The sequence below is a fragment of the Ambystoma mexicanum genome, chromosome 3q (assembly GCF_040938575.1).
Source record: "Ambystoma mexicanum isolate Mex_15411 chromosome 3q, UKY_AmexF1_1, whole genome shotgun sequence".
Lineage (NCBI taxonomy): Eukaryota > Metazoa > Chordata > Amphibia > Caudata > Ambystomatidae > Ambystoma > Ambystoma mexicanum.
The window spans coordinates 1057723512-1057746424 of record NC_090926.1 but is presented as its reverse complement, the minus strand read 5'-3'; the positions used below and the strand labels follow the sequence as shown (position 1 = coordinate 1057746424).

Below are 22913 nucleotides of genomic sequence, written 5' to 3'. Positions count from 1 at the left end.
ATTTACTCTGTGTCAAACCAGGTCTGATCCCATTGTTCGCTTTGCCTTTGGCGGGATTCAGGAGTGAAGCCCGCCTCTGGCTCCAAGGTGTCTGGGCTGGGCCGGAAGTGAGGGAGGTGCCTGAAACTCCCCGTGCTTGGTCTCCTCTGTGACCCAAATGCACTCTGTAGTGATTGGCCAGCTGACTGCCCGGCAAGGACAGCCACCCTGATGGGTGATGGACAGCTAGGCTGGAATGAATGGGAGAGAACAGCATAAAAGGCAAGGCTTTTGGCTTGGAAGGCAGAGTCGACCACTGGACGAAGGAACCGAAGAAGAACTTGAAGAGGATGCCGGCGGCAACTCCTGGACCGTTGGTTTGCCCGGTTTAGCCTTGCTGCTGTGCTGAAACTCCAAATTCATATCGACAGAGAAGCCCTGGCACGGACAACTTCTCCCTCTGATTTGGTGGGACCAATCGGCTCCAAAATAAGCCACCGGGACATCCTTCTTGGAGCTGGTTGAATTTCCAGAGTTGCTGCTGGAAACCGTATAGCCTGGGAGATGAACACCAGATTGTGTGCATTGTTTGAAAGCTGGCCTAGAGCTTCTGGAAGATCCTCTGGACTCACAGGAAGCAGGACTGATCGAGCCTGAGCCCCCTCAACAGAGTGCGGTACCCCAGAAGCAAGGAAAGTCCTTCTCAACAGCCAGGAACCCCGGTGTTGCTGTTTGCGGTAGACGCAAGGAGCTGAAACACTGAACAGCCACTGATTTGAAGATTGCCGGTTGTGAGCGGTGACTGTCCCATTTTATTGCAAGAGTTCCCAGAAGTCTTCCCTCTTGTCGCCACGACTGAGGCCCAGGAACAGTGAGATCTGTAGAGCTGCACAGGAACAGAAGTCATCTGCTGCATCTTTTCTTCAATTCAAAGGTACTGTACAAAGTCTGAGAGAACTTGCCGCTTGCTGTAGAGTTGCTTGCATCTTCTACTACTCAAGTCTAACGGCTTGTGGCCCTACATTTGATTCTTCTTTGCACAATGTTTTAGAAGTCTTTGAAGAAAAGACTTTTCTACTTAACTACCAGAAGTGCTTCATCCTATATAAGACTTTTGCCCATTGATTTTGGCCTAGCCTGTTATACTGAATGACTCTGCTGTAGGGATCCAAAAGTACTTGACTGTTTTAGAATATTTGTGATCTCTTGTTGTTCTAATAACATTTTCCTTTTGCCAACTTATAACAGTATTCTAAATGCCAACAGTAAGATATTAATGTCCCCAGCACCCTAGCTATTGAAGTCACCTGAGGGTGTAGGTTGTGCCTGTGGGCCATCCCAAAAGGTTCTTTACTGATTTAGAAACTAAGAGTGTACAGTATTGAAGTGTATTTGTGTGTTACTATCCTATTGCCCCCTTCTGAAGAAGGTGTATTTTAACTGACTGATTAATAATTGTTTATTTATGAAACCTTGAGTATGTTTATTTCAATACTTGTCACTGTGATTCTCTGTGTAACTCACTTACAGCTCATATTGACTCCTCTTGAGATAAGCCTGGCTGCTCAACATGCTACCAAAACTGTGTAGTACAAGCTTATACCAAAGGTCTGGTTTCCTATACCTGTAGTCGGAGTTGTTTGTAGTGTTCCCAAAGGGTACTGCATGCAAACTGTGCTTAACACTTGCCATAACTGAAACCTGGCTTCACCCTGCTGCAGACCCAGCGCTTTCCATCGCCATTCCTCCAGGTTACGCTATAGTAAGATGTGACGGATCCTCTAAAACAGGAGGTGTCGTTGCTCTCATTTTCCAAACACCCTCACAGCCACGCACACCGTCATCCCTAACTGCGGATCCATACTCTCCAAGCTCTCGATGTCTCCTACCAACACCACCCTCCTTATCTACCGCCCTCCTGGACCCAGCCTTGCCTTCGAGGACAACCTACTTCAAAGCATATTCTCTTCCATTAAGTCGAACTCCAAAAATCATCATCCTTGGGGACCTCAACCTAGGCCTCAATGATTTAGCAGACACCCTAGCCACCAGCGTAGCCACTGCACTCAACCAAGTTGGCTTCACGCAACAATCTCTCGAGCCCACCCATGACCAAGGCTGCACCCTTGACTGGATCAGCGACCTCAATTGCAACATCACCTCTCCTTGCCCATGGTCTGACCTCCACACCATTACCTTCAATATCCCCCCCTCTTGAATGCCCCAGTCCGGCTCACCTTGCAAAACCTAAAGGTCTGCCCGCTGCACAAAAAAACATCAACCTTGCCCCGCTACTTGATACCCTTGCTCACCCCCCAACCTCAGTGACAGATTCAGCAGCTCTGTTCGACATCTACAATAAAAACCATTGCTCCGGCAGTCCACCTGCTTGCCCCACTAAACATCGGAAAGCCAAACGCCTGGTTCACACCTGAGCTCCTCAAAGCTTGTGTCAAAAAGTGACCCCAGAGCTAGCTTGGAGAAAAACTCCCACCCCTGACTCCAAGCCCTCTTCACCTCCCTAGCCAAAGACTACAGAAGGGAAATCCACGCTGCAAAAGCCAGCAGCTACAACTCCAGGATCAGTAACGCTAAATCCAACTCCAGAGAGCTAGACACTCGCTCACCTACACTCCCCATTCAGCCCCGACAGTGGACATTACCTGGTACCACAAAATCCAAGACGCTCTCGCTGGAAAAGTCAACTCCCTCAAAGAAAAAATCCTCTCCAAACAACATGCAATGCTAACTAAACCACCACAGCCCCCAGCGCTTTACCGACCCACACCTGCTCCCCTTTTAACTTCCACCATGTCTCAGTCCCTGAAGTCACGAAGATCATCAATAGTCTCAAACCTTCTCACTGCAAAGGTGGCACCTGCCCAGCCTCGATCATAAACGACTGTGCAGAGACACTTACTCCAATATTCCAATCATCGCGGACATCATTAATGCTTCCTTCTCCACCAACTTGGTACCAACCTCCCTAAAGGAAGCATGGGTCCTAGCGCTGCTCAAGAAACCCTCCCTCAACCCCTCCATACCTACAAACTATCGCCCCATTACTACAGTACCTTGACGCTGAAGATCCTGGATCGCATAGCCTACTTCCAGGTTCAACACTATCTCGAGGAGAATAATATATTAGGTGTCCACCAATCAGGCTGCCGCCCCAAGCACGGAATGTAAACTGCTCTGACCTGAAAATTAAACTCAATGCCATCAAGGACACTGGCATAATTGCCATCCTGATGATGCTGGACTTCTCTGCAGCATTCGTCTTTATAGACCAAACTCTCTGCTCCCAACTTGCCTCTCATCGGCCACCAACTGGATTAAATCATTCCTAGCCAACAGATCCTCACAAGTATTCATTGATGCCTTTTCTGCCGCACCTGCAGAGTTCCCAAGGTTCCTGTCTTTCCCTCACTCTCTACAACATTTATACAAAACCCCTCTTCGACATACTCTGCATATCATACACGTACTACGCCCGATGACACGCAGCTCCTTATCCCCCTTTCTGGTTTATACGCTCAGGACTCGGCCACAATCAACTCGGTGCATGAAGTCATACAAAACTGGATGGCATCTTTCCTACTTTGCCTCAATGAAGACCCAGCCTACAAGGAGTTTACCATTGACGGAAACCGAATCCCCACTTCCTCTTCAGCCAAAACTCTCGGCGCATAGCTGGACACGATGACCTTTTGCGGCAGGTGAACTCTTATTGCCTCATCAGCAGCCTAAACCACCAAACTGCTAAACGCCATTAAGCTCTTACTTTCCACACCCAACTGCCTCTCTGTTGCAAGAGCCTTCACAGGATCCAAGATCGACTATTGGAATGCCTTATTTACCGGCACCTCCGAGTGCAATCTGCACAAACTACAAACGATTCTTAACAATGCCCTCTGAGTGGCCATAGCTCTCTCCAAATTTGACCGCATTTCAGAAGCCCGATCTGCGAAATGATCAAATGTAAAACACTATCCTTAGTCCACCAATGCCTCTCTAACACAGCCTGGCCTACCTCTTAGATCTGCCAACTTTCACCTCCTCAAGATCCCCAACTTCCTTCGCCTCTCGGTGGGGGGCAAGAGCTTCCCAGTAGTAGCTGCCAAACTTTGGAACAATCTCCCACCAGCCCTCAGAAAGGAACTGGCCTTCTGGACTTTCTGCAAAAACTTGGACCTGACTTTTCAACTAACACAGCTCCTCCGAAGACTTGTCACTCATCCTGATGCATTTCTCCTCCTTTTTTCTCCCCCCTCCCCTTCTTTTTTGCCTCAATGTAACTAGCTCCCAGATTCCCAAGGGTTTTGTGCGCTGAAATAAATGCAAAAATAAATATGCAGTGGGGAGCCTTGTGCTCAAAAGTACAGCAGTGTATTAACGCATGGTTGTGCGTAAAATCGGAAGCAGGTCATCTTCACGGAGCTGTAGTAGTTCAGGAAGGGGCTTGAGGTGATGGAAGAACAGTGTCCTTTTATTCAAGGAAGGTCTAACCTTGCAGGTAATGACTTTCGAATTTCGGGAATAGCTAGGGAGCGCTATCTTAGCTAAGGTGAGTATCTTTTCAGGAATTCTCATGCGTAAAGAATATTGGCTGTGCCAGGGGGTCACGAGTTAGTGATGCAAGTACTCACCGACCCCCGACACAGTCCAGGCCAAACTTTGCCAGTTTGCCAGTCTAGTCCAGGGTGCTTGTAGGTTTAACCCCTGCAGTTCACGTCGCTCCAGGACAGTTGCCTTTTCTCAGCTCGTGATGAAGAAAGGAAGACAGTTCCAGTGCAGCACGTCTCAAGATACAGGGGGGGGCAGGTATGCAAGGTTCCTACAGCGACCGTCACCACAGTGGGGTGACAAAGGGACAGCAAATGCTCTTGGAGTGGCGGACTCATAAATCTCAACCCAAAGGAGCTAGGACAACAAGTATTGGTGGGAGATAGCCCAGGACCACAAGTTAGCAATTCCCAAAGTCTCGAGTGTCAACTCGGGACAGCGGCGCTCTTAGACGATACACCGGGTTCGAGCTAGTCAGTTCGCTGGTTGGCACAGGAACACTTCTGAAGAGGATCTTTTTGAGGGTAAGCAAGAGGTGCTGAGTAGTTGCTCCCACTACTTCAAAGGGTCGAAGCGCCCTTGCACGCCTTCTGTGATCGATACAACAGCGGGGTCAGGGTGCCAAAGCTTCAGGCACGTCTCGGGAGGTTCTAATGGTCTGCTCTTTCGCTTCAGGATACTGGGCTCCTTCTGTAGTTCAGTGTGAACTTAGTTGATCGACCTGGAATGGATGCAGAGCCCCTTCTCTTATCGAAGATCCATTTTGCACTGAAATCTGGGACAACGAATGGAAGATCTGCTCTCTTGCATGCACACCAATTAAGGCCCACAGTGGTTCCAGTCATTTAGGCATAGCAGACATACTGGCACCAGTAGTGTGGAGTAGGACCAGACAGTCCTAACCCTCTTCCAGGGCACTCGCACACATGACATGCAGGAGCCTGTGAAAGTTGTGGTTTTCGCGGGAGGCTGCATGACCAAATAAGGAATACTCGGGTCACTTGACCTGGGGGAAGGCCAAAGGACAGAACAAAAGACTTAAAAAAAATCCTTAGCGTGGCTAGGGCCGTAAAACAAAAGGATCCCTATGTGCAGTACTGTAAGTTATTTGGCACATAGATTGAAAGTTACCAAGGAATGGCAACATAGTAATGGGAAACTACGTGTCCCTTAGTCTTTGACTGACGGCCTAAAGGACATGTCAGTTTCCCCATAACAGATGAGCAAAAGCTCAGAGTGCAGCTGAAGGCTTTGCTCCACTGGAAAAAGTCAGGTTATGTTAGCTAAACTAAAGCAACACGTTTGGAGGGGGTCAATTTATGGAGGGAAAATTGCACCCAAGGGACATCTTTCCTAACAACTCCCACCATGTTTGTGCTTTGAAGGAGGCATTTGCATGGATTCCATAGAAATGCAAACCTCCTTTGCCAACATCAAAATTAGATGCTTGGGGAATTAAACCCATATTTGGAAGGGAGGGCAGATGGAGGTAGTGGGGGGGAGGGGGTGGTCAGGAATGTTTGTATTTAGTTACATGCCCCAGCTCTGCCTTTCAAGTACTTTAAGCCCTGCTTACTAAAGGAGAATTTAAACAATGTGTACGTCTTTTAAGCATGGTTGTAACGCCTATTTAGCACTCCGGGCAGTTTTAAAATGTATGTGACTCGAGTGCAAGACCCTTGAGAATTTCTATGGTTGGGTCTGGTGCGGGTGGGGGCTGAGATCGTAAAGTAAATCATTATCATAATCTTTACCCCACTAGTGTGAAGTTTGTCCCCTGCTTGGTTTAACATTTTCTCAGACTTTCTTGTAAAGGCCTTGTTCGGAGCTTCTATCCTGACTGTGCCCTATTCGGTTCTGTGTTTTCTTCTCTCGCAGCTGGCTCTGGGTTCCATTGGTTGATGGCAGCTATAGAGAATTATAGTGAGCTACCGCTTGCTGTACCTTCCTGGAACTTCTGTGCAAATACAGGAGGCCAGCAGCTATATTCTGAGTGGGATCCAGCTGTCATCCTATATGGTATTGACTATTGCCCGCCTTGAAGACCGAGGGCTACCGTAGCTAGAACCAGTTATGACCCATTTGAAGGGAAATTCCTGGCTTCAGGTTAGAATCCACACCTAGGGAGAGAGTCCAAGAACTAGTCTTAAGAAGTGAATGTAGCAGCTCCCCCAGGTTACAAGATGCACCCTTGTTAGTGGGAGCTGAGTTTGCACCCATCCATAGTTTTTACTTAATTGGCAGGTCTGAAACCTTACTTTGCCAATCCTGAGTACTAGCACCAGATCACTGAGGGAGATGCCAGCCCAAGAAGGAATTCTGAAGAATATGTACTACCCCCCACCCCTTGCAGTTTCTGCAATGCAATCTGCCATCAAATCTCTGCAACAGTGGCTCCACAGTACCCCGACTGAATAAATTAAAACGTATCTTGAAACCAAACTGTTACTGTCCCACCAGAAACTAGGAACTGGCAAACTTGACTAGTTCAATATGAGGATCCAGAGTGTTTGCTTCCAGCAGTTGGAAACAGGTCAAGGTAGTCAAAGCTAGCCTCTCTTCTACGGCACCTTCAGGTCCTAAGCACCCAATGGGTACAGACTGCCACAACTGGTACTTGAAATATTTGGTTGGCTCTACAGGCAGCCAACTGTGGACTAATAGGCATGGGCTTCACCGACATGGAGGAAATCTAGAGTCTCAACAATGAATAAAGCACGTAATGCGAAATGCGTGTTGGCTTAGTGCGACAAAATGCAGTGATGTAAACTGGTTTACAAGACAAGGAAGTACTGAATTGTTTGGGTGATTAGTGCGAAGAAACAGATAAAATGCCCATTCCATATGTTAAATGAGCAGGAGCTATACATGGAGGATAATGATTCATTTTAAATCTCTTATGCTAAATCTGTAACATAAACAGCCAATGCTATCACTAGGGACAGAATTTGTTTGACTATGATTATCCAGCTACTAAAGAAATGCATGCTTGACTCATAAGTATCAATAACAAAAATAATCGGGATGAGAGACCCTAAAACAGTTACAGTTTTTGGACATATTTATTTCAATCTCAAAAACAGTTTTTTTTAAAATTTACATCGTTTTCGCTAAGCACGAAAGTGAACTCAGACAGATTTCATACAACATAGGGGAGTACAACTGTGTACCTCCCTCAAAGGTGTGGTGGAAGAGTTCCCTGACAGAATGCACAACTGAGTACAGTAGATGGGTGAAAAAAATTGCTAAAGTCCGATTGTGTTAAACGGTGTACACAACACTATATAGAAACATACAACATGGAGTTTTTTGACAGTTGTGTCACAGGTGATCGACACTGTAGTGTTTCGGCCACAGGGGTTTGATTAAAGCTTGTAATTGTGGTGGCCTTCATCAGGATAGACTTGTTGAGTGGGTCTGTCCGTGGGTGTTATCGTCCAACCGGAGTGGAGCGGTGTAGCTGTGCTGTAGGCAATCCTGGTATCAGTCCTAGGACTGGTGGTGTGATTGACACACCATAGAAAGTAGACCTGCAGTGCCGGGATCTGAAGATTCAAAGGGCACTGGGCTTATGATTCACCAAAAGATCGGCTAGCAAATTCACAGGGTCTGGCTGCATTTGAGGGTCTCTCATCCTGATTGTTTTTGTTATTGATACATATACCCTCCTGGGCATATCGGGACTCCGCCAGGCGCCCTTTAGATATACTTTGCTTGACTCATAAGACCTGGCCAACTACCTTCCCACAAAATACCAACCCTTCATTAGACCGGTCTTGGTGAAAGCACTCCAGTTACACAGGAAAATCACCAAACCTACCCTCCTTCAACTATATTAGTCCGTCCGCCAACCAAGAGGCAGCACTAAGACTGCTACCATACATGGCATCAACTTTAAGAAAAATAAGAATGGTGATGTATGAGCGTTATGACTAAGTTATGCTGTAATAGTGGAATGCTTTGACATGTTCTGGACCTCAGGAGGACTACCCACTATGGTGAGGGCATGGCGTTGTAGCTCATTAAGCACAATGAAGGTATTCAATCTCAAGTGCTTTGTATAGAGGACTAGTATATTTTTATATAGAGAATCATAGAATATCTAAATGTAAATGGATATTGACTGTTCACACAATTTTAGTTTGTGTTTGCATTTTTTTTTTAAATCTTTGTTTATTTAATTGGGCTTCATCTGACAGTTACACCTTTGAGAAATAAAGTAATTTTGTATGGAATCACATTGTTAATTGAGCAGCAGAACCCACAAGTGTTGTTGGATACCCGTTTGAAATAATCAGGTGGCAATAGTGTATGACTTTCTTTTGTTTTATCAGTCCCCAAGTAATGCTCTTTATCAGAGGCTAGATTGTCTGATTGCTGGTCTGTGTCTCCCCTCCCACAGTTGCTATTGCAGGCTGTTGTCATCACCGTCAGGGTCTCCATCTTCTTGTTCCCAGGACACTGAGTGGCTTTCCCATGCAATTAAGATAGGAAATTAACAACTATCATTCACTTGTGGGACTAGAAACATAAGAAGTTAGACTGTTCACTACACTTTATCACCATTTAAGATGTTACTATGAATACGTTTAACCAAACAGTTTTGATCAGAGGGTGTGACCTTAATATAAAGCAAGTGGCTGTGACCTTACTGTGGGTGCTTTGAAGACTGATTAGAATGTTAGTGGACTGGGATCAGATGATCTGACCAATCTTTCAGAGGGAGTGTTGAGGCAGTCACTTTGGCTATTGGTAGTTTTCAGAAAGTGGGATCATAGGGAGTGACTTTTTCTGCTGAACTGGCTGAGGCCATAACCAAAGCTGTTATTTATCATAGGTTGAGGACCTTGGAGTATCTGATTGCTCGTCGGGGCAGTCTGCACCGTAGCTGTTCCTCATCATGTGTCTGCTGCTTGGAGCATCAGGGTCTGGGAAAACCCTGCTAATGAAGATGCTGCAAAATATCCTTATATGAAATCCTTGGTCTGGTGGGAGGTCATTGAAGATCGGTACTTTACCTGGGGGGCTGAAGATGAACCTGGAATGGTGTGGCACAGTATCCTGGAGGGTGGGCCGTCCGTGCAAGACCTAAACCTGGGTCCAGGACAGGTACCATGTACTGTGGCTTTCCAGATTATCCTAGCTTGGCATCATATCCTACTTACTGAAGAAGGACTCTGGCAAAGGACTTTCTGGCAGTGAAGGATAACTGGCAAGGATAAGTTGTTTGTACAGAAGGTAAAAGACAACCTTTCTGCAGCCCTTTTCCTGAGAGTTTCAGAAAGAGCAGGCTAAAGGCTGTGGTAATCATTTTGTGTGCACCAAGGTCTGAATGTAGCCGTGGGCTCATATTTGAAGGTTGCTGCCAGATAAACCTGGCCATGGTTGATCAATTATAAGGATGACTTGTGATAGAGCCCTGTGATTAGGATGGATGAGATTTTTTCCAGTGCATTGGCGCACATTTTAAAGTGCCCAAGATATTACACAGACCATTTCTTTTAGTGGAAATCCGATAATTGACCTACAATATCTTCGCGGCAGCTGCTCTATGCACAGAGCTGACGTATTGGTCTGTGATTCTATGGCTTTAAGGTTATGGATCTCAAACTAGTGTTCAACTTAAGATCTAGTTTACAAGAAGTGTCGACTTGTGCCCTGCTGCATAAATACAGAAGAATTGTAGACTTCACGGTGTCCCCAACTTTGACTGGGACCAGGGTAATATCAACACAAAACGAAACAAGATGCCACAGCGTGAAATATTTGAATCTTAAGAACTAAATTCAGTACACTATTCAAATGCAGTGGATGCAGAGACTCTTAATGATACTCTGCTTCGTATTATCCTCATGAGTTGGGGATTATTTCTTAGGTCTTCAAAATATCACACATGCAATTTGAATCCTGCAACTTGCAGGTATTATATTTTATTGTTACAAAATAAACATAAAATCACTTTCTAATCTTTCCAAAAGGTAGAAATATATATATATATATATATATATATATATATATCAGTTGTTTGAATATAAGAAAAATAATGCATACATCCAAGAGCATACAACATATACACGTGGACATGATTGGTTCTTCATAACATAGAGCAAAAACAGGAAATGTATTGTGTAAATAACAGTAAACGCGAATGATTCTAAATCTGTCATTGTGTATCAATCTCAGATCTTACTAACTGGCTAATCTAAATGGACATCCCCAATAGGCCAGTGAGAACCTAATCAAAAATACAGATAAGCACACCAAGTCACTTAGGAAAGGTGCTCTGAGACATAGGAACGGAAACCGTACATTCCAGACTGGCACTGGAGCTGATTTTAGCCTGACTAAAGCCCCAGCATACAGGCTTCCAGTGGCCAAATATGGCACCCTGCTTAAACTCACAGAGAGGGACAAGGAATAGGCAAGTTATCCAGAGGTCTTCAAGACAAATACAGACACTCTGAATCGAAGAGGGAGATCAAAAAAGGGCCCAGCCAGGTAAAATGGTTTCCACCAATTGGAGCCATTGTACGCAAACTAAAAAGCCACCACCAGCCTAGAAAATGCCTGAGGGGGGAGGGGTAACCTTTCTGTGACCGTCCTGGCTACCCCTTCCTTAGGAGTCGTAAGGACATTTAAAAAAGCTCAAAAGCAGAATCACTCTTGTCAGGCTTTCACTAAAGTATTAATGGGAGAAGAAAGGAATAACAAAACAGATCCAGCAGAAAGTCACTTGGACAAAATAACTCAAAATGGGCTTCCCGAACAAAAAGCATTTCATCTCTTTAAACGTAATGGTGATTTAAATGATTTATCTGTATGAAATCGGCCTTGTGCATTCATTTTCCACTTGATGTTGCTTTCCTTTAATGTACTGCACTCGGAATTTAATTTAAAACGGTTTGTGCTCAGAATGTCATTCTGATTTAAGACTAATCTTGTACTACTATTTCTAGCCCCGTGACATGCTTTCTGTTTCGAAAATGTAATTGGCTATACATGATGCATTTAATTCGTCTTTGTAGTTCTCCAGCGCACTGACACTGAATGTTAACTCACTCAGTGATGTGCAAATGTAAGACTCGTGAAATGTTTTCATTAAAGCTCTTTTGATAAACAACCCTAGTCCAATCCGGTTGTGCGTTCTCCTGAAACCTGAATAAATGTATTGCATGTACTTGTACATGCATTTAGTAGAGTAGAAACCATTAAGAACCATGCCCAGTGGTTGTTTATCTAAGCAAGACCAAATCGGTATTGTAGGAATATTTGTGTAATTTAAATCTTTTATTAATTTCTAGGCCTGAACCCCACATTTATTTAATCCTTATAATGTAACTTCAACCAAATTTTGTCTGCTGCTTCACATCATGGAGCTCAATACAAAGCTATAGCAAAACCAGTAGACAACCACAAAAAATGACCTACCAGTTCTGAATCTCACTATAGAAGCATTCACTATTAATTTAAATATATTGACTGAGTTCTGGTAGATACTAGACTTTCTATACGTTGCAATTCTGTTTTCCCCAATGTAAACCACATATTTTAGCTCCATAATATGAGTTCAAGATGAAGCAAGTGCCTTTCTAACATTTTATTTTACTCCCATATTAAGGCAAGGAGGGTATCGGAAAATCATTTGAATAATGACTTTATTGATTTGATAGTGCATCCACAATCAACAAACTCTGCTGTACAGGTGTGATGTAGTGAATGTATTGCCTATGTGTAGGTCATTCAGTGTAGACAATGGTCAACTTAACTTGGCTCCTGCTGGTTTACATTCGAAAATGTTCTCAAGGATTACTCTGTTTTGAACCCACCTATATACTGTTCTCAAAATACACTAGTAAGCTTTCTCTAAACGCGCATGTGTGACTCACTAAATAGTGTTACTTTGTGTGTGTGTGCGCGCGTGTGTGTCTGTGAATACAGTAAGGTTTGCAACTTTAAGTTCGATTGTGTTATTGTTGTCAAGCTACTTGCATATGCAACTTTTCACGCCATGTTTGCCTGCACAACTTCATCTGTATGGTTTTCAGCCTTTGTATATTTTCAGACTGAAAATATTATTCCCCTGTAACATGTACAATGTTAAATTAAAAAAAACCTTCCCTTCGACATTATACAGGAGTCTGTGCATTGAAAGATGGAGAATGCAGGAGTTTGCACTTTGAAATGGTACTTAACTTTACAAAGGCAATTCTATGTTAAAGTGGCAGCAAAATGCATCATTTAAATTACATTTTGTTTCTCAATTCCAAGTAGATTGGGCGTTAAAAAAAAATCATCTTGCTTTGTAATCCCAGTAGATGGGGTGAGGGGCGGAGAGGGAGAACAGAGTATTGAGAGATCAGTTCCTGATTACACATTCAAATCTTAGATTTCCATCATGTTAATATGAACCAGGTGTTTTAGTGTCCATCTACAGACTTCTTTCTACAGGTGGTGGTGCATCACCTATCCACTCCTTTTTTTTATGCTCTTAATGTGTTCAGAGCAGATTTCTATTACTATGCATAGTTTAATAACCTCTTCTTTACGTCTTGCTAAAGCAATGTTTAGGGCAGGCCTGGACTTTGACAAATGACAGGGACTTTGAAATTCACTGGCCCAGCTCCATTAGGGACATATTTGGAACCATCATGAACTGATAATCCAGGCCATTTTAATTAGGCTAATCTTGTGGTGGTGTAGTGAATTCCGGGGCTTGCTCAAGCCTTTTATGTGAATAGTGTTTCTATTTACCCTTTCAATCACCATACTCGGGCAGGTCCCCCTAAATTTCAAATACAAGGACATCAAGTAAAACATGTATGGTAAAAATGAATTGTAATTTTTATATTGGTTCCTCTATTGGGCTATATATTTTTAAGTCAAATTAAACGTCTGCAAATAGTCATTGAAAATAGATGTAGTTTTCTTTACGCAAGTCTGCAACTGGACGTACATTTTATACGTCATTTTGTATAACCCATAGAGTAGATGGTCCTTGAATAGCAATCCCATTTGAAATGCAAAGTTCTCTACCATGGACATATAAAACACACATTGATCTTCTTTTTATAATGGGAATCCAGTAACATTGCACTTCTTTCCTGCATCTTTGTCATGTTCTTCCCTAAACATTCTGAGCCTGCTGAATTCTTTTGGGAAGTGAATGCATTCAAAGGTTTTGGGCCTCTTTTCTGTGAGGCATAGAGATTGGTTCCCAACCTTGCCCCTTTGTCAAACAGTGGCTGAAAGAAAATATGTAATCTACACAATTGGCTTTACGGGTAAAATCCGGCCTCGACAATGGTTGTAATCCATAATTACAGTGAGCAAAGGCTGAAATTTCCAGCAAAGAGCCTCTTACGCTTTTAGGAAGTTCTTTTTATATATTCACTTCAATTTGTGTCATTAGTTTTATCCAATGTTTGACAGTATGCGCTTACTACTGTACACTACAATATGGCTGCTAGCACAATAGTAAAGACTCAATTTGAAGACTGTGGGCACTTAGTGATACTTTGTATAGACCTCAGGGTTTGAAATTGCTGGGAGCTGTTTAGCTCCTGTTTCAAGCCTGGAAGGGCCTGGTTACCATGAGACAAACTACGAGGAGTTATTTCTGGCTACGCAGACCAACTGATAATATACAATTCTACCTATGCAACTTCAACTTTGTGTGCTTGTAATTGGTGTAATGAAGCATTAGGACACCTAGAAGATATTGAACTCCTAATGGACAAAACGTTTGCATCTCGTGTCGAAGTTGCATTTGCAGCGTGCTCGGTCCTAGCTCCCAGAGGTAGCTATACCTACTGGGTCGTGATGCCCGATACCCAGGCGTTTGTTTTAGCTTGTTCACAAAATGTTGACCGCTGGACATTGTCTCACTTTGTAATAAGAATACTAGTCTGCTGCAACAGAGAAATAAAGGGCCTTTTTTTCGAATATAAAAGAGAGAGCGACATATAACTGAAGGTATACGCTGTAACAAAATAGAGACCCTCTGACCAAACCCGTTTTTTACGTGCACAATCAAATTATCCTAATGCGGTCACCCTCTGACTATCTTGTCAGATGCCTTCTGCAGCCCCCTCAGTACATTTTACTGTTCCTATTAGTGACTAATTTACCCCAAAAAGATGAATGGGTTAACCTTCTTTTTTTTTTTTTTTTTTCTTCTCCTTGAAGTTTGATTGGCAAGCACACATTACGTGTTCTTTAAATCTTTTCCCCAAATCATACAATATCCACTTGTCTCTCTGCCTAGGGGAACATCATACAACTCACACATTCTGTCGACTAACATACCTGCTGAAGATCAATGTGTTCTTTAAGTTGCTCGATGCAGCACCCCATATTTAACAGGTCTGTAGAGACAATGTGCTAGTTCTATTTTAAGTGAGTTAAGACCTACTAACTTAAGGTAACCGTAATCTCACTTTTCTTTGCCTAGATTTGCCCCTTTGTGTAGCAAGATTTGAGACCTGACTAATTGCATTGTTCTCTTCATCCACATGAAAGGGAAAACATGGAGACCACTCCTGCCTATCATCTTTTCAACACCAGTGCCCCTTTCTTCAATTTAATGTATTCCATCAGTTTCACAGATCGGACACAGACTTCAGCCACTCTGATTTCTGCCCTCTAGAACCCGCACCTGAACAAGGTGAAGTACTCTCCTCAGTTGACTTTAACCTGTCAGGATCAGATGTCTTGTACTATATTGCAAGAAACTTCATGAGCAATTATAAGCAATATCTTGTAATGGCACTATTAGGAACCGTGTATGTTGTCACTGTTGGAATGCAATACAAAAATAGTTTATGGAGACTGCAATAACAGCCATTCCTTTTTGACTAATAACTTAATTGCTTATATTTGAATTGCATTTTGTGACAGGATTTCATTCTGTATACAATATATTTGGCAGCTCAGAGTAGTCCTGATTGGATCTGGCCGGATGTATGAATTGGTGCCTGTGATTCGCTGCTTAATACACATCCTATGTGTTTGCCCAGGCATGTTTGAATGTGTTGACCATACCTGATTGTGTGGCCATTAAATGTTTGAATGATGCAGTGTACCCCGTTGTAAACTGGTTGGGCATCCAGCTCTCAAGGGTGCAATAAAAATAAGGGGTTCTGCACCATACCACCGTCAATCACCTCGATTCCTGAAGCGGCACATGCCTGAAGAAGGCAAAAAGAAGCTCTGCTCTGAGATGTCTTCGGCACCTGCTATCAACATTGAAATACTAATGGGTTCTGCACAACTCTGACCTCTCAACTGAACAGAGGGAGCCACATCAGCCCTCTTCCTTTGATTCCGTGAAACCAGTTGGCTTCCCTCCAGAACCTTGTTCCCTGGAAAGCACCTGCTGTACACGAACAGCTCACTATGTTGCTGGAGCATCCTATCTCCTAAGTGGGCTGGTGGTGGGTAGGATCTGCATTCTACAACTCCCTAAGGCCGTTGCCTCTTCATCTGAGACTCTGGGGTGTTCTATGCTTACTTGCTGATGAAGCACTAGGCCACTTTGCACTACTTGTCCATAGAGATGGCTATCAAGTTAACTGTGCTGTACCCCAAGTACCGGGTAACTTCCGCACTCCAGCAACGATGCCTGGTTTCCTTCAGTCACCCAAATTGCTTGGTGGTCACCCCAGACATACTTTGCAGGTTTTGTGTTGAACTGTGACTTTACAGCTCTATTATACTTTATTTGTGAGTCTGCTGGCCGTCTTTGGCCAATGGGATAACATTTGGTGTAAACTGTGCAGAATTGTGACTTGTGCTGGCTCTACAACATTTCATAGCTTTTTTTGCTGTAAATCCAGTGCAGTCTTTTTTTATTTAATCCCATTGGATAGCAATGGGTTGTGCCTTAGGATTTTTAGACTTTTGCATTTGGCTCAAATACTGAATCCCTCAACAAGCTCTGATCTCCATATCCAAGATGTTATAGTTCCACGCTGTATTTTTCATCTGCTTAAATAATATATTATTTTTACAGATGTGTGAACGTTCCCTTGTTGTATGCTACACTGTACAGTTTTACCATTCCCCCAACCCCTCTGGATGTCTTCATAAGAACCTGTAGAAGCATCCACATTTCAGCCTTAAGCTTTGCCATGCAGTTGCTGGTTGTTTGTTCCGTGTCACCCCGTCACTTGGTAAATCAGTGGACCGGGTTGGGTAGCGTTCTTAGGTGGTCTCTATTCTCGGGAAGCTTCTTGCCCCTAAAATGCTCCACCACAGCAGCCCCATTGTTCCCCTGTAGCCAGGCTGTGTGGTTTGTGATAGTTGTTGAGTTTCCCATAGGTGGCGCATCAGGAATATAACCCATGGACTTTATTTTCCAGTTTGCATTCAAGGCACGCTAAATGGCTTGGGAACATCGACTTGGGGATTCAAACTAGGATGACTGCATCATTAAAGTATTATCGTCGGATTGCACTGAATATTGACAGGCATTTTGGGAGATATTCTCTGTAACATGAGGACTATCGGAGTTTATTTCACAAGAGATCATCACAATCCAGTATAACTTCCAGTTGGTTACCGTACAATCTATTGAATATTGAGGCCTTAAGGACGACTCGGGTCGAAACGCGTGTCGGCTGACCTTATGGTAATTAAATCACCTACGGATGAAAACATTTTGAGGAGATTGTTTTGATTCCATATTTATAAACTGTACATCTATCTTTAGGAGACAGAGTGTGATTCGCCAATATCGACCCATTTTCTGTCTTGTTCAGCCAAGGTCTTTATGGGTAGTCCTTGCGGAATTGGGAATGCAGCTTAACTTTTGATTATATTTTTAGTTATCAAAGCGCACTCCCATACACACATTTACTTTGAGTCTCCTGTTTGGCTTGTGAATAGGGAAGCCTCTTCTATTCTCATTTTCGCTAACCAGTTTGTTCCTCCTATCCGAGGCCTGATCTTATTCATCAGGCGCAGGTAGTTTTTCTCTAAAGGGTGCTGCTTCCCAGGAACTATGATCCATCCTAGATGTCTCAGGAGTCTTCTGCATTCTGGTTGCTGGAGCCTCTAGCGCACCACCTGGAAGAGAAAGTCCTGGCAAATAAAGAGGCTGATGTGCATTGGGTCAGAGAAAGGAACACCAAGTGCATACACAACTCCAGGCATGCCAGGAAGCCAGGACATGGGTTCTCCTCAACTCCCCTCTCTACCTTGGCAGGGTCATACCCATGACCCTTTCAATGCATAGGACATTTGCTAATCCTAACACAAACAAGTCATTTCTCTCCTACTTTACCAAGATCCCTGTATGCTGCAAACCACGTCTTTTGAGTCTTCTTCTGCCTTTGCGCTTACATTATTTGTAGTAGCTTCCTTCCTCTCATTGGCCATAAAACATTCTGTCTATTGTAGTCTCTGCGGTCATGACCCACAAATTTAATGCTCATCTGTATGACCTGAGCAATTTGGATGTTTATTCAGTTTGCAGCAAATGTAGGTCTGATTTGGTCTACTGGCAGGGCGATTGACTCCTAGCCATATTCTCTTGCATGTAAAACATTGTTTCCTTTGATTAAGGGGCCCATGTTGTGTGTTCATTTTCCAGTGCTGTGTAACACAAGTGTCTCCAGACCTTTTCTCTTAAATTACAATTTGTGTGTGTATCTTTGAGACATGTCCTTTTTAAATTGGGAAATGCAAACCTGTTTACTATAGCTTTTGTTCTAGTCTCTTGCCAATGCTGAAAGATATTTTTTTTACATTGTGAATTCTATAGAACTAGAAAAACCATGATTTTGGGGTGTATATCTCGGAATTGTCAGCTTCGATTTTTGTTTTTTTGCACTCACCAAGCCCTTATCCTGTGTACGCTGAAAATAATTTGAACATTGAACCAGCCAAACTTTATACAATAATTGGTTTCATATATCCATACATGTGCAGTAGGGCTAGTAGGAGGACACAACAAGAAATAAAGCCTATACAGAAATGTGCAGCCCATGTTTGTAAATGCACAGGAGGATGGGAGGAGCACAACTAAATGACAAAAATACAGCACAACACACACCATTAAATAAACAATAACACACACACTGATGTTTAGGAGGATGTTTAGAACTTCCCATATTCTAGTATGAGAGGAGCGAGCCACAGGGGACGCTGTTGGTCTGGCCGCTGCCTGGTATGTCAACTTATGGGTGGAATGCTGGTTGCCACAGATGCGCAATAACACCACTTCAAGAATTCCTTGGTAGTCTTGCAGTTGGAAACTCCATTCCTCAGAATACACCATGAGGAAATGGAGCAGCCCAATGACTGACAAATAGAAGCAAGCCGTGAGGGAGCAGGGCTGTCTGACTATATACTTCAGTGCCCGTACCTCAAACGCTGCACCTGGCAGCAGAGATACCATAGACCCTGGCATGCTGGTACCCGTGAAGTACCTGGAGCACTGCAGAGAAGCGAGGGATTTTCAAATTGGTGCCACATGCACCCTAGTAGCCTCTCTGATCCAGGCTAGAGGGGAGGTAGTCGATACAACCATTAGGCAATGCAAAGAGCCCACCAGTTAAGATATGGTAAGAGGAAATGAAGTCCTCACTGCATCTAACCAGTCACAGGGAAATAGACCAAGGTGCCTAGGGCAGAACCAAACAGATCTGTTGACTCGGCCCTATGGGTATAAAAAGGGCTGGGAAACTTGAGTTTCTTTGACCCAGAAAAAGTAGATGCGACTGCTTATGCTCCCCTGAATGGGAGGCTGCTGGATGTATAATTCCTGGAGGTACCACTGCCTGGAGGGGAGAACTGGAATGACAATTCCTGTAACTTTCCACCCGCAACCCATGGGAAAGAAAAGACGGTCTAGTCCTTGGCAAGAGGGGACCAGATCTAGATAGGGGCCTGGCGTTCATGCTGAACCCAACCCATAGAGAGGCCTACTGAGTCCAGTAGACCAAGACCTAGGAGAGAGGGCCAATGCAAATCCAGCACCCAAGTCGCTACGAGATATCTACAGTGAATTTGGTGCTCTGGATAGGTGGCAGAAGAAGAAAGATCCCTAATATGAGGGGCAATTGGAGTACTATAAGCCAAGGTCTATGAAAGACTGGTTGTGAACATTGCTACCAGAGGCATAGGAGAGAGACCTACTGCAACCCAAAGGTCTTTTAGGGAAACCGACTGCAAACCCTGCCCCTATGTAGGCTTATGACACAGGCCTACTTGCAATCGTACAAAGAAGACAAGAGGCCTCTTAAAAGGGAAGACTGAGAACAGAAGCTCAAGGAAGGACCCATTGTGAACCCTGAAACCAAGGTCTAGGAGGGGCCAACAGGGAATTATGAAATTCAAGGTCCTGGAGGGGCCTGTTTTTAAATCTTAAAGAACCTAATAACAAGTTTATTTGTTATGCATTAGAACAGGATGGCCTTGGAAGAGTAGGTTTATGAACTTAGTTTAGTCAAACTGAAGGAACCTTTTTATTACTAGCACCGGCTAAAGGCTCATTAAGTGACTTTTCCATTATCCCCATCATTTGGACCTTTATTTGTAGGTTAGGACATCCATGGAGATGAGGATTGTTCCCTTAGTCATAATAAAGGATTGTTGTTCCATAAATTACGAGTGACTGACATCAATGACTCGAGTTCATCAAAACCTTCAATACACAAGTTAATAGGCCATGCTAAGATAAACACATGAAATGAAACAAACCGTGCAGCACAATGGTCACAACAAACATAAAAACACATATACACAAATGGAAGCCAAAGTCATATAGCACTATAAAACAAAGAGAACTACACAATATATCCCTACAACATGCAAACATTATCACACGGAAGAAAGAATACATGCCATAGATGTCTATAGAACAAAATACGCACACTATGTACAGTAATACGGAGTTAAACATGTAATGTGGGAACACAGTACAAAAACTAAAAAAAGTCACACTTCAAACTGGGAAGGAAACCATGCAAGGGATGAGCTAGACATTTCCATTAAAACCATAATGTATTTAGACTGAGAAAATAGTTATGCACAAAACTAATTGTACTACCCCTGAAAAAAACATATAAATTATTCTGGTTAAGGGGAAAACTGTCACTATTTATAAGTTAAAATGTATATATTTTGCAAATTTTTTTTTTTTTTTTTTTTTTTTTACTTGTATTTTAATTGTATTTCAATTTTTACAAGATCTTTTCCTTCACTCTGTTTTGGGATGCTTCCTACGAGCGTTATTTATTCTGTTAGTTCTTTATGATATTCTTTAGGATTCTGTTTCTTCTAGATTAGGAGAAGCTGTTTCCTATTTGATCGCGAGAGTCCTTTTCTTCTAATTTCAAACTGTCCAGAAATTTTGCAGTCGCTATAGTCAGAGAAATTTAATCCCCGCTCATAAGCTTGTTCCACCAATCCTCTTCCCTTATGATCTGGAACTTTGATCCGTGTGGCTGAAGATAGGTTTGTCTGGGGTTGCTTGTACCAGGACAGTGAAGGAGTAGATGAGTTTCGGTGACCCCATTTACACAAAAACGGCACTTGTTGGTCACTGATTGTTTCCTGGTGTAAAGTATCTCATTTGTCTTCAGGATGTTCAAGCGTGCTCTCAGAAAGATTGTACGCAGTCTTTTATCTGGGAACTTTTTTAAGTAGTTTCTTACATCGTCCAGCTTTTGTGTATTGGTTGTGTGATGGGCCGAAGTTGTATGTTCATCAGCTATTTCAAGTGTTTCGATCCAATCTTGTAACTTTAGTTTTTTCTTTATTTTTCCAGGGATGCGTTCAATTTCCCATTCAGAACAACCAATATTTGTAGCTTGATCTAGAAGGTTGTTATACCATGTTGTTAGCATGGGGTTTTGGCCGCTCTTTATTTCTGCAAAAATGATTTCCAGGATTTTTGGTCGTGGGAGCCTTAGAATCTTTCCCAGGAACAGTAAGCTATTTCTCTGCACCACTGATTTCAATGATTGCAAACTTAATTCCCGTCGAATGTTTGCTACCGGGGTGGAGTTTGGCAACCGGAGCACTCTCCGCCAAAATGTTCCTTCCAGTTTTGCCCACAGTGTTTTCGGAAGATAAGGTATTGCCTCTGCTCCGTAGGTTAGAGCTGGAGTGGCTTTTGCTTTGAAGAATCTTATTATTGGTAGGATTGAGAATTTGCCGAATTTACGTTCCAAGGATACGGCTTGTGCTGCTAGTGTTTTTGCCTTGGAGAATAGATGTTCTTGCATTGTTATTTCGATTCTGCTGCACGATAGTTTGACCCCCAGGTATGTGAAACTCTTTACTGTATCCAGTTTTTCTGAGTTTGCAAACCACTGGGGGCATTTACTCTGTTTAGATCCTTTTTCCATGATCATTATTTTGGTCTTCGAGGTGTTAAGTTCCAGATCATTTTTCTTTAGATAGCAGGATAGGCTATCCAGTTGTCTCTGGAGCCCAATGGGCGTTTGGTCAAATAAGAGAATGTCGTCCGCGTAGAGCAGACGTGTCACTTTCTGCTTACCTATTTGAGGAGGAAATGATCGGGTGTCGTTTTCTGCGTCCACTATATCCGCCATGTATGCTTTATACAATGCTGGTGCCAAAGGGCACCCTTGTTTGACTCCTCTCGCTGTCTTTATGATTGTAGACAACGAGCCTGCTGCATTAAGCCGGATTCTGACGGAGGTGTCGCTATGCAAGGCCTTCATTGGTTCCAGGATGGATAATGGGCAGTTTTGTTTTTCGAGTTTCGTCCATAGTTTATCTCTGTTGACACGGTCGAAAGCCTGGACCAGATCGATCGTAGCAATGAAGATTTTCGGTTGGCCTTGGAGGACTTTGGACTTCAGGATGCTGATCGTCAATATTATGCTGGAGGTACCTAGGTTCTTTTCGAAACCCGATTGAAATGGGTCCGCTGTTTTTGCCTCCTTTTGCCATGTCTGAAATTCGTCTAGCACCAAGGAGCTGAAGAGTTTTCCAAGCACATCTAAAAGTGCTATCGGCCTGTAGTTTTTCGGGTCATCTCTCAGGCCCTTCTTGTAAATAGGAACGATGTTTGCTGTTCTCCACGTGTCAGGAATTTGTCTTGTGTTCCTGCATCTTCGGAAGATCTGTTATTAGCGGTGCCCAGGCTTTTGCGTCCTGTTTTAGATGAATGTTGGATATTCCATCTGGGCCGGGTGCACGAGAGTTGTTTAACTTGTAGATCTTTTCCAGAATAGCCTGCTCGGAGCAAGTTATCCATTGCGATGTATTTTGTTTTTCCACTGCGGTTTCTGGTGTTGTAGGTTCTTTAAATAGTTCGGTGATATATTCTACCCATTTCTCTTCTGGGACACAGTTGGTGATGGTCATATCTGTGGTAGCCTGATTGGTTTTTA

At 43.3% G+C, this 22913-nt stretch overlaps 1 protein-coding gene across 10 annotated transcripts in view; it reads left to right on the top strand.

Annotated features, from left to right (window-relative positions):
- Positions 1 to 22913, top strand: part of ARL16 (ARF like GTPase 16) — a 182466-nt gene that overhangs the window by 12183 nt on the left and 147370 nt on the right. For all 10 annotated transcript variants that reach the window (XM_069655266.1, XM_069655271.1, XM_069655274.1 and 7 more), the window contains one exon: positions 9383 to 9507. In XM_069655266.1, coding sequence (XP_069511367.1) covers positions 9446 to 9507 — 62 coding nt within the window. In that variant the 5' untranslated portion in view covers positions 9383 to 9445. The remainder of the gene's footprint in view (positions 1 to 9382; positions 9508 to 22913) is intronic.